General features: G+C 28.5%; 1 protein-coding gene across 6 annotated transcripts in view; it reads right to left on the reverse strand.

The window, feature by feature from the left end:
- Nucleotides 1-19,224, reverse strand: part of LOC129969275 (potassium voltage-gated channel subfamily KQT member 4-like) — a 355,767-nt gene that overhangs the window by 51,008 nt on the left and 285,535 nt on the right. For 4 of the 6 annotated variants that reach the window (XM_056083765.1, XM_056083766.1, XM_056083763.1 and 1 more), the window contains exons 6-8: nt 8,668-8,778; nt 7,669-7,853; nt 5,977-6,048 (exon numbers count right to left, since the gene is read on the reverse strand). In XM_056083765.1, the coding sequence (XP_055939740.1) occupies nt 5,977-6,048; nt 7,669-7,853; nt 8,668-8,778 (368 nt within the window). The remainder of the gene's footprint in view (nt 1-5,976; nt 6,049-7,668; nt 7,854-8,667; nt 8,779-19,224) is intronic. The other 2 variants (XM_056083767.1, XM_056083764.1) reach the window with 1 other exon arrangement.

A 19,224-nucleotide genomic window follows, 5' to 3' on the forward strand; every position in this document is an offset into this window, starting at 1 on the left:
TTTTCCTAATGAAATGAAACAATGTTTTTTTTTCTGAAACTATGTTTATTTGGTAATAATACTGCATTATCAACAAATATCTTAAATTTAGGAATTAAAGAATATTTTTTTCGCGCTTTTTTTCTGTTGATAAGCATTAGATAAAATCATATATCGATCAATAATGATGTTTTGTTTGAAATTTTAAAAACGAAAAAATAATAATTATTAATTTTCATCAACATGTAATGAAACTATTTGAGCCCAAACAAGAACGTGAAATTAATTTTAAGAATTACAGTGCAATTCAAAGTTTAGCAAGTAAACTGTCAAAAGTGCAAAATTTCAGCTCAGTCAAATTTGAGTGTAAGACCGGTAAACACTTCCAGATGAGTTAGAGGAGACATGAAAGTGCAGAAATGGTAATAAAGGGCGTGAAGACTTTAATTGGTGATGCTTTACAATTGTCTTGTACGTGGTAAAGCTCAGTTTTAGAACAACAGCTGAAAGTAATGAACTATACCACCCACACATACACAGCGGTAATACATAGATTAGCAAACACTTTGAAGTATTTGTCATTTCATTGACATTCATATGGTAGTGAAGATCTTGTAACGAGGGTGATATGTTCGCCTTTTCAGTGCTGTTAAATTGTTTTTTACCTCCGTAATTCAGTCTGGACAATCAAGCTGGTCACACCATCCATTTAGAAGGGACATTGAAGGCTAAACTACATCAGTTTTAATAAACATTAAAGTTTGATACTCAGCTAAATTGCTGAAGGTTGGATGGTATGGAGTAATAGAAATTGTAGCGAATTGAAAATCCAATCTTTATCTGCATCCCAAGGCAATTCTAGTAGGTTTCCATTTTATGGGCAAGTACGGCGTGAGTTACACTGATTAGTATTAGTTTTGGCGTGATTTGGCCAGTATAAATGACAAGCGCTGAAATTTAGCTACAAAGTTGGCGAACAGTGCCCATTTTCTCATCTTATCGGTAATTTTAGCCGTTTTATTAAGTGCTCCAGTCTTACCAGTCATTACCAGTTCTTTTGTTGAATTTGGTAACGCCTTGTATGTGGAATATTTAATGCAAATTACCATAGCTATTAATACAACAATGCATGCATACGATTATTAAAGACAAGACATGTGGCGACCAGTTTCTTTTGGAACTAGCAGACACAGTGGAATCTTGAGACACACAGTAAGCCTCATGCACTTAAATCTATTATACATGTCTTAAGAAAGGATGAATAATTTTCTTTACGATTCCACAAGAATTTAATCACTTAATAACACGAAGAGGAGTTCCATTAATATAACACACAAACATTTAACATCGATGCAAATACTAACATTTAAAGACATACAAAAACAAAACAAAAAAAAGCTCATCAAACGGAAGACAATAAAACAAACATCTATATACACGAACCTACATGTGTACAATGTTTACATAGATATTTTTTCTTCCTACATATATATTTTCTTAACTATAGAAAGTGATAACAATATCAATTATGTTTTCAAAATAAATGAAACAATTTAGTTATTTAATACCAGATGTGTATGTTCCTTTTTCCTATTTCGAATGTTTGTGGATGAAAAACATAACCCTAGTAGTATACATATATATTGTGCAACATTGATTGATTTTAAACAATATTCGCAATATTGTCTGATATTTTTGAATATTGAATGATAGCATTGCACAATATTGTATGATATTTTTGAATATTGAATGATAGCATTGCACAATATTGTATGATATTTTTGAATATTGAATGATAGCATTGCACAATATTGTATGATATTTTTGAATATTGAATGATAACATTGCACAATATTGTATGATATTTTTGAATATTGAATGATAACATTGCACAATATTGTATGATATTTTTGAATATTGAATGATAGCATTGCACAATATTGTATGATATTTTTGAATATTGAATGATAACATTGCACAATATTGTCTGATATTTTTGAATATTGAATGATAACATTGCACAATATTGTATGATATTTTTGAATATTGAATGATAGCATTGCACAATATTGTATGATATTTTTGAATATTGAATGATAGCATTGCACAATATTGTATGATATTTTTGAATATTGAATGATAACATTGCACAATATTGTATGATATTTTTGAATATTGAATGATAGCATTGCACAATATTGTATGATATTTTTGAATATTGAATGATAACATTGCACAATATTGTATGATATTTTTGAATATTGAATGATAACATTGCACAATATTGTATGATATTTTTGAATATTGAATGATAGCATTGCACAATATTGTCTGATATTTTTGAATATTGAATGATAACATTGCACAATATTGTATGATATTTTTGAATATTGAATGATAACATTGCACAATATTGTGCTACCTGCGAAGGTCATTTCCAGTTCCCAATATTGTTTAACTTTTTCAAATAATAAGTTTCTAAAATTTATTCTTTATTTCGACTAATGGAATGAAAGTAAAGAACCGTTTATATATTTTTTAATGATATGCAGTTTCATTACAGCCCCGTCCATTCATAATCATTTTAATAATAAAGTTTTAGGCAAAGTTCAAATGATTCGAAGTTTTCCCTTCTGGCTTACAGATCTATTTCCAGGTTCAATTTAGTTTTAGTTTCATGAAGCTATTTGTATCGGTGGAGATATCTGCGATTAACATTGTGAACCTTCTTTGATTTGAAAAAGAGTTCTTAAAAATGTAGAACGTGCCCTCAGATCCTCTCGGGTGTGTTTTTCAGATTTTTTTTCTCATTTTTTTTTATTTTTTTCATTGCTTAAATTACCCATCGCTCTTGCTTAAATTTAAAAAAATGCACGATAATACAAAAGAATAAATTATCCAATTTTAGGATCAACTCTTTTTCAAGTCGCTGAAAGTTTATAATTTTTATCTCAAATATCTTCACCAATTTTACAAATAACTCTATAAAACTTTCTGTATTTGTAAAACTTCTATTTTTATTGTGGTATAATATACATTTTTCTAACTGAACGTTTTGCGACCTTTATTTTTCATAAATAAATACTCTTTATAATTTTACCATTTTTAAAAATATAATACAATTTATATTTTTACAGCTTCTTTATTTAGCAGTCAGAGGCGTTATAATTGTCTTACTAAATTCAGCATAGTCAATTTATTATAGGTATACGTAACTTCCATGGCTATCCGAGATACAAGACACAATTTGCATGCATATCTTCAATTGCCACGCATATCTTTTTTATCCTTATATTCGTTTCAAGCCAGTCTCTTAAATGGCATATAAATGGCGCATTAATGTACGTTTGAATCCTGTTCTATTACATTACCTAAGGTACAATGTGTAATCGTTATCAAATGCTGCATGCATATGAGAACAATATACCATTAATACGCATATCTCCAACATTTAAATTTACAACTGATCTCATACAAGCACCTGAAGTATGATTTATTAATAATAATCTAATAAATCATCATTAAGATAATCATGCATGAAATATTATGACTAGATACAATATCATATATAATATTACCATGCTGTGTATTATACAACGATGTATACGCTCATAATATACCATTATCTAACAGATCATGGTGTATAATGCAACACGGTTTATATCCACATCATGATTTAATACACCGCCGTCTAACTCTATAGTCTACTACAATACTGTATAGTTGAAATGTTTCACAAAGGTTTACATCTGAAGAAAAGATTATGTATGTACTTTTCGTTATTGATTCGATTTTGATAATCAAAAATATGACTTATAAAGTCTATTTTAATACCAAATTATATTAAAATAAAGATAATTTATATAGGAAGTATTTCATTTCTATCGATATAATTATGTAGCATAGTATAACTGATATAACTTGAGTAAAATACATAAGGTAAGGCATCCGTTCCTATATTATACTGTAAAATTTCCTTTTCAAAAAAAAAAAAAAATAATCAAAAAAACTTATAATGTTTAACTATAAATTATCTATCGGAAGATTCAAGGAAATAATTGCAAACTGAATTTTCCCAAATTTGTCAAAATAATTAAAATAGTAATAATAATAGTTACTAAGGTTGATCACATATCTCTTTTAAAACGATTAATGTAATATTTTTCAAGGGGAAAAAGAAGCAAAGCATATTATAAACTTTTAATTCATAAAAAAAGCATGCATGGATTCACTTATATTATTACTATTGATTTATTACTTAGCTCAATTATTAGATTAAAGAATGCCTATGAAGTCTCCGTTCGTGTATAAATTCTTATTGAAAGTGCATCAAAATCCTTAGTTTTGTTAGTTAATAGTTAATAATATCTGAGTTTTTTTAATTGCAAATAGAAGCTGGCGCTTTACTAAGCTACTGTTTATGAAATCAAACAATCTGCCACATCAAAGTATACCAAAATTGACTGAAATAAGCTAAGTGACGGATGAGTAGCTCTTAATGTTTGGCATACACATAGGAATGAAATGGTTTAAAAAATAATGTTCATGTTAATGACTGTAATTGTTGCCTATTGATTAAATTTAACAACAAATATGTTCCTAAACTATGAAATCCGAAATTACATAATCTTTTTACTTAGGTAAGAATTGAAATACTCCTAACTTTTTGATAATGTTGTAACTTTAAAAATCAATAATTTGCAAATAAATGAAAGTTACTTATTTTATAATCTAAACTACCTTATTAACTACCTACTTAACTTATAATCTAAACTGGTCATGAATCTGTATTTTTTGGAGCTATGCGTTGTATAGGATGAGACTAATTCTGTATTTTTTGGAGCTATGCGTTACATAGGATGAGACTAATGGTCGGAAAAACAAATTACAAGCATTTAATGTATTGTTTTCCGTTCAGGTATTCAACGGTGAGATAAGAACGCATCCTATCCACAGCTGCAAGACACACTTTATTCAGCACATTAAAAACCGTGTCTGACGCTGTGTAAAATAGAACTTATTGATTGACAGCTGTATTCCTAAAACCTGGAGGATACTTGAATATTTCTAAGATGTTTCTTCATTTGTTGTCTTATTGTATATAATTCATGTAGTATTACTCCCAATTTACTGATAGAATACAAGCAATTTAACTGGTGGTTTAGACTGTAAATTTCGTTACCAGTAAATTTTAATCTTATGATCATCTCCCCCCCCCAAAAAAAAGCAAATTTAATTTCCATTTTTTAAAGCAAGTAACTTCCTATTTTAATTTGTTTGTACACCATTAATCTTTAAAGTAAGTCAGAGTTTTTTAATGATCATGTATATGTTTTTTTAATAATTTCCATACCAATCTTGCTTACTCAAAAGATATACGGGTTCGCAAATAATATGTATATGCATCGGTATTCTAAATTCGTCTGTCAGAATTCGACATCAGGCCAATACTGCATTGCATCAGCATTTAGTATTGACTAAACAAATAAATATTGCTTCTCAAATTACCGAAATGTTGGAACATCAGATTCTTTTAATCCGCCAGATTGATATGGAATTATGAAATTAGATTCTGTGATAAAATAATGCTCACAGTTGTAAGAAGAAAATTTTAATGAAACTAAAATTTTATAAAAACAGATTCAAATCCATTTCCTTAAATTATAGTTCGCGTATTTTCCAGAAATCTTTGAGTTGAGTTGTTTAAATCATCACGTACATGCGGCATACTGAATTATTTACAAAACTGCAAAACCAAGTCTGTAGCTGGTGAGTGAGTTACATCAATTGCCGAGTGTTGCCGTAATTGTGAAAATCGAGAAAAATGTGATTTTCAGAAAATTAAACAGCACAGCATTCCAGATTAAGTGATTAACCAGTGTACAATAAATGTGGACAGGGAAAAATACATGGTTGAGATACAGTACATGCGTGACAGGATGCAAAAGATTACCGTACAGTACACAAAGAAAAGAGAAGAAGGGTGAGAGTACTTACAGGCCCGATGTTCCTTGAGGTAGGTCGAGCCTGTCTTTGAGCTTAATGCTCGTGAACGAACCAGAGTGGAAGCTGGAAGACAAGTGAGAATAAAGAGAAAGAGGGACGTGCTCTTTGACGGTGCTTCACAGGAACATGCACATTCATGTCACAAATACACACATTGATAGAAATATAAAAAAGTGGTATATATAAAGAAAGAAATCATGCAGAGTCGAATTCGTACAAGTGGTTGTTTTTACAACTTAATGTACGCTTAATGTAAATTATATCATTTACGAATACTAATGATTAAATTAATTGGTTTATTTACAATTTATGATTGTTTAAAAGTGTTTCCCTCGTACCTGAAGACGTTTTGAGAAAAGAATAAATTAAATCATGCTACTATAAGTACTGCAGAATTTTCATTCCAATCTTTTCCAACTTAGGAAAATATTTCCAATGAAATATTCTAAAGTCTATCTAAATATTCGCTATAGTCTTCTGTTATGAATGCTCACTACTCAAACTCCTGGTGTTTTCTCATTATTTTTCGTAATTATTTTACAGTAATTGCATTACTGCGAGTTTTTCAAAGCTGTAACATTTTTGGTTTCTGATGAAGTATCGACATTCTGGTAAAAAAGTTTCACCAATGAAATGCAATGCTAAAATCAACACTAAATTTTGGAAAGATTCATTGCATCTTTTTATCTAGTAATCATTTCTTTGTACCGTTTATTGATTATACCATACAAAGAGATTACATACTGTAAGCTTGGGAAGCAATTTTACAACAATCCTTTTTTTCCTAAATGTCTTTTTACATCTCTTTATTAAGAAGTTGGCCAAATTTCGTTACTTTCAGATGAAAAATTGTTGAAATACAAAGCTCTGAACAGAGGAGCTCTAGCTATACATTCCTGTAATTTATTACAGAATATGAAATTATAAATGTAATAAAATTTTTTGAAAATTCAAAGATTCAGTTTCTATTACTGAAATTCATTCTAATATACAAACTTTAACTTTGACATTAATATACAAAAATTTTGCATATTATGAATGATTTTATTCTTTCTTTTTAATAAAGTGTAACGTACAAGTACTTAATTAAAAATTTATATAATATGAGAAATTAAACTGTCTGCCAGAAATATCCTAAACATAATGATTTATACTCATAATTGTATGTTTATAAATATAAGAAATTTTCTATCTTTCGGCCATTATTGCTTACAGGCAGGTTTGGAAAAAGACAGAACATTACACTTTTGTTAATTTCATTTAGGGTTTTCAAAATATGTAACATTTCCTGCAACTATATATTTTCAATTAAATCCCATTAATCATCTTAGTCTAATAATATGTGGATACAATTAATATAATATGTCATACTCAAAGTTTTAGAGGTGCGTTATTTGGATATGATTTAATTTAACTCGGTGAAAGATTTCTACAATAACAAAATACTTCATGTTTAAATGGAGATAATGAATAGAAATCACATAATATTCTCCTCTTCCTTTCATATATAAATATAAATGCTAATATTAAATTAAAATGTTATGGAGATAAGAAATGCTTTGATACAGCTAATTGAGTTACAAAAACCAACCACTTGATGTTCAACATGCAAAAGATATTTTGATAATAACGTATATCAACAATGAGATGCTGGATGCATGGAAGAGGATAGTAAATACTCACGCAGGAGGGCTGGGTAGTGGTTGTTGGTGTATCTTCCAGGTGGCAACAGACATGGAATTTTCGTCGGCAGCGTAGCACCTCCAGAGGCACTGGATGAGAGTGGCCGCTGGAACACGACGACGGATCATGTGCTTCTGCCGCTGTTGCTGCTGGACTTTCAGGGCGAAACCAGATCCCAGAATGCCCTAGAATAGCAATGTAATTCATCTCAAATTCGCATTAGGTAGCTGAAGTGGCATTCATATTGTCTTTTATAAAAAAAAATTGATCAAAAGCAATCGCCTCTGTTGTCTTCATGTTATATAGAACTTCTCAAGATACATGAGGAACTAACAAAAAATGCAAATGTTACAACTAATTATAACTTTTTTGTCAAATTAACAGGAAGAAAAAAATTGAATCCAATATAGAAGCAAGAAAGAAATTTGGTTTGGATGCTTTACATTCTCATTACCTTCTCTCGTCGGTAACATTTACACGAGAGTTCATTTTATGCCAGAAACATTTAGCCTGCTTACAGCCACTGATATCTCTTCGATAATAGCCTGAATGCTTTGAATATGGTTGTTAAAATTTTCAGAAATTACTTCTTGGATCTTCATTCTAATTCATTCCAATCGATATGTTTGTATATGACTAGCAGATCTTTTAGCTGAAGACAGTGTTTAAGTGAGGGTTTATGAGACACCAACAGTATGAACCCATATTCAGTCTGATAAGTTTCCAAAACTATTTATGCCCATTTGCATTTCTTTTTCTAATAATAATAATTGCACTTTCTGTAGAGTAATTGACATAAATGATGAGCTACGAATAGTATGAAATCATATTCAAGTCTATAAGTACACTGCAATTCATTGATGCAGATCAATTCAACTAGCTGTAAATATTTTTACAAAATATTCAAATAAATTGGTAAAATTCATCTTTCCAACAGCAAAGATATCAGTTATTCAAGTTGAAAAAATATAGAGGAAGATGAGCAGCAAATTAACTTACAGCAGGTAGGGCGAAGAAAGAGATACCGAGTAGGGCACAGAAGGCTGCTATCAGCTTCCCTGGCCACGTAATGGGAACAGTGTCACCGTAACCCACTGTGCACAGTGTTATCTGCAAAGAAAAAGTCACAACAAACAAAAATATTTAGAATAAGAATTGTAGGTGCAATATATTTGGCAGAAATGAGAACAAATTAAAAAAAGCATGAAAGTTTTTTGGTGAAGTTAAAACTGTTTATATTACTTAAAAGAATAATAATAATATATGGTGGGTTAAGAACAAATTTTAGATGAAATACCAATCAATTCCTCTAAAGGCTGTTGTATCTTTGTATGGGATAAAATGTATCATTTTATTCTAATAGTTTTTATTTACATAAAAAAGTAATTTTTAAATTAATAATTTAAAATAAATAGTTTTAGGTAAAATTTAAGACATTTAAATAAGAAAGTAACTTTAAGACATTTTCACAATATTCATTGATTTATTTTATGGCTAAATAATTCTCCTACATTATTTTAATTCTATTAGTTTTCAGAATTTGTAGAGGTGAATTGAAGGTCAACTTGTAAATGTATTTTAATTTCAAAATGGAGTATAAAGAAATTATTAATTAATTAATCCATGAAGACCGTTTTTTTTCAATTTTTAATCGATCGTTAAAAGACAAGAGTTGAAAACCATAAGAGTCTATTTCCAAAGGTAAATTACAAACATAGTTATTTTTCGATGTAATTGCCCGGAAAATCAAGAATTTGTCATACCAGCGGACCAGGTTTTTGATCCCCTCGTTTAAAAAAAATTTCGTTAGTGATTTGAAATCAGTCTTAGCATTGCTTTGATTCTTGTCCTCAGAAGTCTTTTTGTTTCGACTTTCGAAACAATTGTTCAAGGAAGAGAAGATAGGAAGGTAATTTGACTCTAAGCTATGTTCTCCATGAAAGTGGGACAAATGCGCAAATCTGTCTCAATAGAATATTTGATGATGATGATGTCGTGTCCGCGTTTCCACGGAAAGTGGGAGAAGTAACTTCTGAAAGTAAAGACCCCTGAGAACTCGAGGGCAGAAGTTTGACTTCTAGCTCATATGAAGATGACACTCACCCACTCGCTTGCACAACCTTTTTTACAGGGGGGAGGGGCACATTCACACACCTGGCAGATCGAACACAGGGTGAAGAACAACCATGCCTGAATCAGGGACGCCCAGATCACAGGGAAGACGCGCTATCCCTATTCCAGGAAGCCAGTCAATCGAATATTTTATTCAACGAATTGATTAAGCTATTTGAAAGAAATGGATGATGCCGGAGTCAACGAACTGGCCGACCAACTAGCAAAAGTGCAACTTCGGAAAGTGAATGCTTAGAATTGTTCGCTCCTTATTCTTTTCTTTAAAAAAACTCACAGAACATCTAGAACAATGATAACTTCAAAAGAACGTTAAAGCACATCTTAATAGTGGATTTCGGCATTTTGTGATCCTAGGAGATCAAATTTTAAAGCTTCTCTTTTATTTGTTTCATATTTCAAAGAATTTTTAATTTATATATTATAACATATTAATAAGATATTTGTAATTTTTTAATTTTTATGGTTTATAAAACTTTATGTTTATTCATTTATTTAAATGCATAAAGATTAAAGGAATAAAATTCCGTTAAAGCTTTCCATAATGATTAGTTATTTCCTTTTATAAACTACTAGCCACCTTTGGCGACCATCCGGTTCGCCAATCTTAATGTTCGTTAAAATTTTAATAATTAAGCATTTTATGCAATTCCAACTTTAATAGATTCTTCAGCAAAATATTTTAAAACTTCAAATTTTGATAGTCATATAATTCACTCATAATATTATAAAGGCCTTCAGTCATAACGTGATATGTATCTCTCTAATTTTCTGTTACCCCTCGTAGAATTTATGCTTTAAATTAAAGTGTAAATGATTAATCTGCAATTAATATAATAATATTTTTTACTGAAACAAAGCATTTTTTTTAATAATATGATTACTGATAATAGAGTCACTGAGCGTTTAAACTTTATGGGCATTAAAGAATATCTTTCTTAATTTATGTAACATCTCAAGAATTTGTCAACAAAATTTTCACAGATTCATCATGAACAGTTCTATTAATTAACAATGTTTACTTTTAAATGCATCTAACACTAAGAAAATAAAATGAATCGTTTAAAATAATCGGTCGAAAACAGGTTTAAAAAAACTACTTTAAACTAACATAAATACAATTTACTTACAAAAGCATGCAACTAACCTAAAAATAATTTAAATCATCCGTTGATAACGGTTGTCATGGCAACAATCAGAATGCGCATGCGTGAATTTTCTTCGCCACTTACGGTAACGCAAATGCGTGAATTTTTCTACGCCAGTTGGGGTAACGCTATGCAGATTAGACATTTTTAATTTCCTTTATTCTGTGTTAATTTAATTCAAAAGTACTTCAGAATGAATCTGAAACATGGATTAATTAACAATGTTTCATTTTAAATGCATAAAACATTAAGAAAATAAACAGAATCGTTTGAAATAATCCGCCGAAAAATGTTAACCCTAGCCTTATTACTGATGGGAGAAAAAAAACAACTAAAGCCTTACTCATTTGGCGGTGGGGAAAATGGAAGATTTTTTTGGCGGAAAAGTTGGCGGTGGGGAAAATGAAAGATTTTTTTGGCGGGAAAGTTAGTTTTTAATTAATAATTAAAATTCTAATTAAAATTTCAAAAAAAGGGACCCCAGGTGCACATTCCCGACCTCTAAGGTATACATGTACCAAATTTGGTAGCTGTATGTCAAATGACCTGGCCTGTAGAGCGCCAACACACACACACACACACACACATTGAGCTTTATTATAAGTATAGATTAAACTGGTAGAGTATAAGGAAGAAATAAATTTCACACATTTACGACAGTACAAAATTAATTTTATAGATTATATAAAGTGGGATATGACAATAAATCCAATATATTATAAATAACTATTATTACTATTATTATATATTATAAATTATTCTTTATTTAATAATGACTTAAAAAATGAATGCAAACACACTCTGAAAACTTAATATTTCAAATTTATAGAATTTGAATTTTTTTGCAAATTTATTTGTTTAAAAACTAAACTAATAACAATATTTAATCTATCTATTAGCTTTTACAGGCACCTGCCTAATCTACCCAGTTAAAAATTCAATACCTTACATCAATTATCTTACATCAATATTTTTTGAAGAGAAGACCCAGAAAAAGATCCACATATATGATAATGCATGCATCTTCATTATAATACGCCGAAAATTAATAATGTTTGTGCATAACTTTTGGAAATAAATTCATTTCGTTCTCTACACTTTTTTTTTCTAAATGGTCCATCGGAAGATAAAAAATAATGTATTTCGATATGTTTTAACTTTTCTGGTTCAAGTTATTTATAGAAAATATAGTTAATATCACTTAGTCTTTTTCATTACATTTATGATATTCGACTATGTTCGGAGTAGAATTTTTCAAAAAAAAATATTTTTCTGTTTATATGAAATATTTTTTATTATTATAAGGAAAAAAGATGAACAAAAGTTAAATTACTTAAATATGTATGTACTTTTGAAGAAAAGCATATTTTGATGTAAATTCTAACATTTATTTACAAAAACTAGGATTATTCTAGAGAAAAAAAAATGTCACAGTTTTTCATTTTTCTTTGTGACATTACATGTGTAACATATCTTAGAGTATTACTATCTATTAAGGTGTACGTACACACTTAAAACTTCGAAAATCGTACAAAATATCGAATATTTTTTTATTGCTTCAAAATGTTCTCTGATCCTTTATCTTTCAAGCGATACCAAAATGTTGTCAATATTCGGAATATTTCTAGAGTAATAATTATTTTTCTTGAGGTACTTTCACTAAAAACTCTAGTTTCGGTTTTTTAAAACTCATTTTATGAAGAATGATATTTTTCCACTATGTTGCTTCATTCAAACAATCATAACTCAACAAGAAATGAACCAAATACAATTATTTATATATCAAAATAATCTGTATGAAACAGTGGATGTTTTGTGCCTCAATTAAAGTTCTATTTATAGAAATAAATTTTTAATAGCTATTTAAAAGTTAAAATAGCAGAAACAATCTCGCTTTTCTATTCATCGTTGATGAAAAAAATGGTAAAAAAAAATTATAACTTGATTGAGGCAGACAACAGGAAGACTATTAGGCGTAATTTGCAACTAGAATTGTGTGCCTGTACAAATTAGAATTTAAGATACCATGTTTCAAAAAATATGCTAATTAGCTCATTAAATATTATTTAATTAATAATTAGTGTAATATGGTTTTTTTTCTCACTGAAATGATTTTAAACATATATTAATGACCTACGGTGTAAAAACTGGATTTTTAAAGTTAAAATTAAAACAAAAATCTTCTAGTGTGTACGTACACTTTAACTAAGAATTACATTCAAAAATAAAAAAAAATTTGTGTCTAATATACGAAATAATCAATGAATTTTTGAAATTTTTTCAATAATATTTGCCTTAAACAATCATAAAACCACTTCTAGAGCATTCAACATCAAACCCACAGTTCATTACATTTTATATAGCATAACGCGTTCTGATTATAAACTTCATTATGATATCTTGATTATTTTTTGAGATATGATGATACTCGTACAGTAGAATTATGAAAAAACTCGTGCTTCAGAAAATACATTAAAATTTATAAATAAGCATCACTTACACATCTTTAATTATCAATAACTTGTCTTTTAATTAACATAGAGACAAAATAAAGACAATATTACTAGAAACAAAAAAAGTACTTTTTTTCGAAACTGCAAAAAATAAAAATGCGAATTCTTATCCAAATTAATGCTTTTAATTTAGTAGGATATTTTAATAAAATGAAATTTAGGGCATGTAATAACTTATTGATTACTAGCCGCCTTTGGCGACCAGCCGGTTCGCCAATCTTAATGTTCGTTAAAATTTTAATAATTAAATATTTTATGCAATTCCAACTTTAATAGATTCTTCAGCAAAGTATTTTAAAACTTCAAATTTTGATATTCATATAATTCACTCATAATATTATAAAGGCCTTCAGTCTTAACGTGATATGTATCTCTCTAATTTTCTGTTACCCCTCGTAGAATTTATGCTTTAAATTAAATTGTAAATGATTAATCTGCAATTAATATAATAATATTTTTTACTGAAACAAAGCATTTTTTAAATAATATGATTACTGATAATAGAGTCACTGAGCGTTTAAACTTTATGGGCACTAAAGAATATCTTTCTTAATTTATGTAATCTCTCAAGAATTTGTCAACAAAATTTTCTCAGATTCATCATGAACAGATAGATTCATTAACAATGTTTAATTTTAAATGCATCAAACACTAAGAAAATAAAAAGAATCGTTTAAAATAATCGGTCTAAAACAGGTTTAAAAAAACTACTTAAAAAACGATGTACTTAAGCACATACTATAAGCACATACTACTACAACTATAAGCACATACAAAAAAATATATAACTAATTTAATTACAAAAGCATGCAACTAACCTAAAAATAATTTAAATCATTGAAAACAGGTTAAAAAAAACTACTTAAAAAACGATGTACTTAATTTTAAGTACTTAGTACATTAAGTATAAGCATATACAAAAAATATATAACTAACATAAATAAAATTTACTTACAAAAGCATGCAACTAACCGAAAAATAATTTAAATCATCCGTTGAGAATGGTTGTCATGACAACAATCAGAATACAATAAGCATGCGTGAATTTTCTTCGCCAGTTATGCTAATGCAAATGCGTGAATTTTTCTACGCCAGTTGGGGTAACGCTATGCAGATTATACATTTTTAATTTCCTTTATTCTGTGTTATTTTAATTCAAAAGTACTTCAGAATGAATCTGAAACATGGATTAATTAACAATGTTTAATTTTAAATGCATCAAACATTAAGAAAATAAACAGAATCGTTTGAAATAATCCACCGAAAAATGTTAACCCTAGCCTCATTACTGTTGGGAGAAAAGAAAACTGAAGCCTTACTCATTTGGCGGTGGGGAAAATGGAAGACTATTTTGGCGAAAAAGTTGGCGTTGGGGAAAATGGAAGATTTTTTTGGCGGGAAAGTTAGTTTTTAATTAATAATTAAAATTCTAATGAAAATTTCAAAAAAAGGACCCCAGGTGCAGATTCCCGACCTCTAAGGTATACATGTACCAAATTTGGTAGCTGGTAACCAAATTTGGTAACACACACACACACACACACACACACACACACACACACACACACACACACACACACACACACACACACACACACACACACACACACACACTTTGAGCTTTATTGTAAGTATAGATTATACGTTATGTATTATATGTTAGGAATCATAAAGAAACGAACGAGATAAGAAAGAGCAGGAAGTTATTTATGAAGCACTTTTGAGGAATCAGCATTGTTTGCAGCAAGTTGCCGCCTTCTATATTAATTTATATTATTCTTAAGGTGAAATGCACAGTGTGTTGTTCCATTACAAATGTAGTTACAGTCTATTATACGGTCACAGTTAAAAGATATATTTTAAATTTCCACTTCCTTTCAAAGCAAGTTACAGTTTTAACTTCATGTCTCGTTAAGTTACTATTTTGATTTCAGTACGTTTATAAGAAAAACAAAAAGCTGTCATCGATCTTCTATTTATATTTTTCAATTCAATTTTCTCGAACATGTAATCTATACAACATTTTAAGTTAAAAATAGCGTGAAATGACATGTTCCAAATTAAATCGACAGCATGTCAGTTCGAATGACAAACCGAACTAGGATTTTAAAAATAATAATAAAAAAAAACAAATAGGACCACGATTAAAACTTACTTTTTATTATGTCTTCTATCGAACGATAAGCACTCAAGTAAAACTCGAAGAAAAAAGAAATTCTAAACGAAAAGCCAGCTTTCGGTGTCGTTATACCAAGTAATGAAGAAATTTTCAAATAACACTCCTCTTTTCGAAGGCGCTTTATTGATTTTTAGGATATCGTTTAAGGCCTTTGAGAGATTGATCTAAGACGAAAAATTAAATGAAAGGAAGCTTATGAGAAAAGCCACAGGCGATAGAGCGGTTATTAAAGAGTTTCGGCTAATAATGCTGAAAGATGTTTTAAAATGCTGGACTTTTTATTAAGTCTTCTTGGACACTTTAAAATGAAAATATTAAATTTTTGCATTTAGGGAGAAAATTAAATATTATTAAACAATTATTTTTGGCGGAAAAATTTTATCTTTCAGGTACTTTATTTCCCAATTAGTGGAGAAAGTGAAAGAAATGAAGTGTGTAAATTGGTTGAGAAGATTTTTCTGCTATAAGTTAAGTTTTCTTTTAGGATGTTTGCTCTGAGTTTAGTTTTAAGGTATTCGACTAGGTTGAAAACATGCAAATGAATGAAATTTCGCATTTTTATTTATTTATTTTTATAATTTCCAAAACTAGGCACGTTTCTGTTCCCAGTGATATCTTTATTTTGCCTCTATGTCAATAAGATTCCAAGTTATATCAAACTATTGGAACGTAAGTGATGCTTCTATGTCAATTAGAAGCCAAGTTGTAACAAATTATTGGCATGTAAGTGATGCTTATTTATATGTATTTAAAAACTTCAAATACATTTTCTGAAGAACGAGTTTTTTCATAATTCTTCTGTACGAGTATCGCCATATCGTAAATATTGTAGAAAAAAATTCCAAAATGGCATAGATAATTTCATATATTACATACAGAAATTCTAGTTTTCAATATAATTCTTAAATAACAATTAATTACACTGTGGCGGATTGATTTGAGCGAGGATAGAACCTGGGACCTTGTGGTTCGCAGCTGAGTAACATGACCATAATACAAAAGCAATTGCCTGTGTAGTTTAGCTGTTAAATGGCTTATAAGCTCTTCATCACAACACTCTGAGATGTGTTATACATGTGATGTTACAGCACAAAATGAAAAACGTGAGATTTTTTTTAGAGCAATCACATTTTTTTGTAAATAAACGTTAAAATTTACATTAAAATATGCCTTTTTTTAAAAAGCTACTTATAAATTTAAATATTTGTTCATCATTTTATTCTTTTATCAGTAAAAATATATTATATAGACATTAAAAAATATAATTTTTAAAATTTCCATCCAAAACTAGTCGGATACCTTAAAGAATACAAATAATAGATTTAGTATTTGACTTTAAAGAATACATTTGAAGGATATCTTTATGATTGTAACTTAGTGCGTTTATATGCTATCGTTCAAAGAATACATATGACTGACGTAGTTTAGGAATGCTTTTGCTTTTTTTCTTATTTTTATAGTTAGAGAATTCTGCTTCTTGTAAAAGGAGATGCAGCAAGATCATTCAGATTCCATGAATTAAAATTATTTAATTTGCAGATTATTTCTGCAATAAAGCGACACAAATATAAGTATACTTCCTCACACATTTAAATAACTCCAAACTCATTCGAAATACAGCATTAACCACATAATATCAAATATTACAGTTGCCGCTAATCTCATTTGACATCAACGGATTCAATAACTTGACCACCTCTATAACTAAAACATAAGAGCAGTTTTCCGTCCTTTATAGCCTTTCGAGTTGAAAGAATCGAACATTCTGGGAATTCCATTGTATTTCTACAATCAATCTCCTCTAAGTCTTGAGAATTCACATTTACCAAAGCATTAGGCACTAAATTCGATCACATGTTACCGAAAACACCGCCCAACCGAAATTGGCGAAACAATACGCATAAAGATTTCATCGTAATTTATGCAATTTCAACTATGAATTATTCTATTTCAGCTATTAGTTATTCAATTATTAGCTAAGTTCTTTAAAAAATAGACATGTTTAATGTGACATATTTTTTAAAGCATCATTCTTGGTATAAATTGCTGGAATATTGATTTAATTTCAATACTGAATAAAATCATCTGAGATAAAAAAAAATCGACCACACACAAAAGTCTGTAAATGAATCTAAAATCAACGAGTGATGTAATACGTACATTTACGTCATTTTAGATTAAGTGTTTCGTTCAATAAAATTTAATAATCTGTATTTTAAGTATTATTTCACAAATAATGATTTTTATTATTTAAAACTAACAAGGAAAGAGCATAAGGTTGAAAATTCAGTTCTGAATGAGATTTAATATAAAGATAGTATACATTTAGAATGTTTACTCACGATAATATTAAAACTCAATAGCCAATCAATTTCGAGAAAATGTCCCACAAACTTTCTACATAGGTTATAAACAAATAATGTATCGCCATTGCCGAGGTGCAAATATTATAGTGGTTAAGACACTGGGGTAGCAAACAGGATACTCGAGTTCGATCCTGTACTAGCATTTCATTTTTTATGCAAAAATAAATATTTATTTTCCTAATACGGGGATTACAAATTAATTTTTATAATAGTATTAATATAAGTATGAATATTTTTTTAAAAAATATTCAGAATTACTTAAATTAAATTAACAATTTAAAGATGATTCCAATTAATATGGTAGTAATTTTTATATGAAAGAAATAAATGTATTTTCTCTTAATGCGTAAGTTATAACTTATTTTTTAAAAGAAAAATAATTATGTACATATATATTGTTCTTGAATTATAACTATAATTTAATTTTTAAGTGCTAAAATAATTATAAATATAGTTTTAATTATAAAAATATTTCAAAATATCTATTCTTATCTTAAAATCATTAACAGTTTAAAATCTTTGGATTTTAATAAAGATAAATTAGTTATAATAACTCAACTGTTATTTATATCGCGGAATTATAGAAAGCAGTTGAAATAAATAAAATTATATCCGCAAACATTCAAAATGTTAATAATTGAAAAAGAAAAAGTAGAAAGCATGTGTTAAAATAAGGAATTCATAGACAGATGGTTAAATTTTTTTAGTAACATACGATATGCTAGTGCGATGCCCGATTTTCTGAAAAAAAAAATACTTTTTGAAGGTAAATGATATTTGTTTTTTTATCATTCTTTTAAGGTTTCTCATGCGGATAATAATTATTTATGAATTTTGCAAGATATCAAAATATATCTATCTTCTTTGAAATGTTTTTTAAGACAATTCTGTTTCTTGTATGTAACAAAAAATTAATGAAATATTTTTATAATGTCAGCAATTTAATTAACATTTATCATCATTTAAGTTATATATGTAATTATTTTTCTGCTGAAAAATAAAATTATAGTTCAAGTTTTATGGATTGAATATTTATTTTTAAGGGCGATTTATTTTTAAAACATACATTTTTGATTCATAAAAAGAGTTACATATTGATTAAAACTGTCTGTAATTTTATTTAAATAATTTTTTAAAAGAAAAACGCTTTCAAACCTTAATTTTTTTAAAAAAATTATAATTTATGTATTAAGAGAAAAGACATTTATTTTTCTATACAA

The sequence above is a fragment of the Argiope bruennichi genome, chromosome 5, assembly GCF_947563725.1.
Source record: "Argiope bruennichi chromosome 5, qqArgBrue1.1, whole genome shotgun sequence".
NCBI classification, from domain to species: domain Eukaryota; kingdom Metazoa; phylum Arthropoda; class Arachnida; order Araneae; family Araneidae; genus Argiope; species Argiope bruennichi.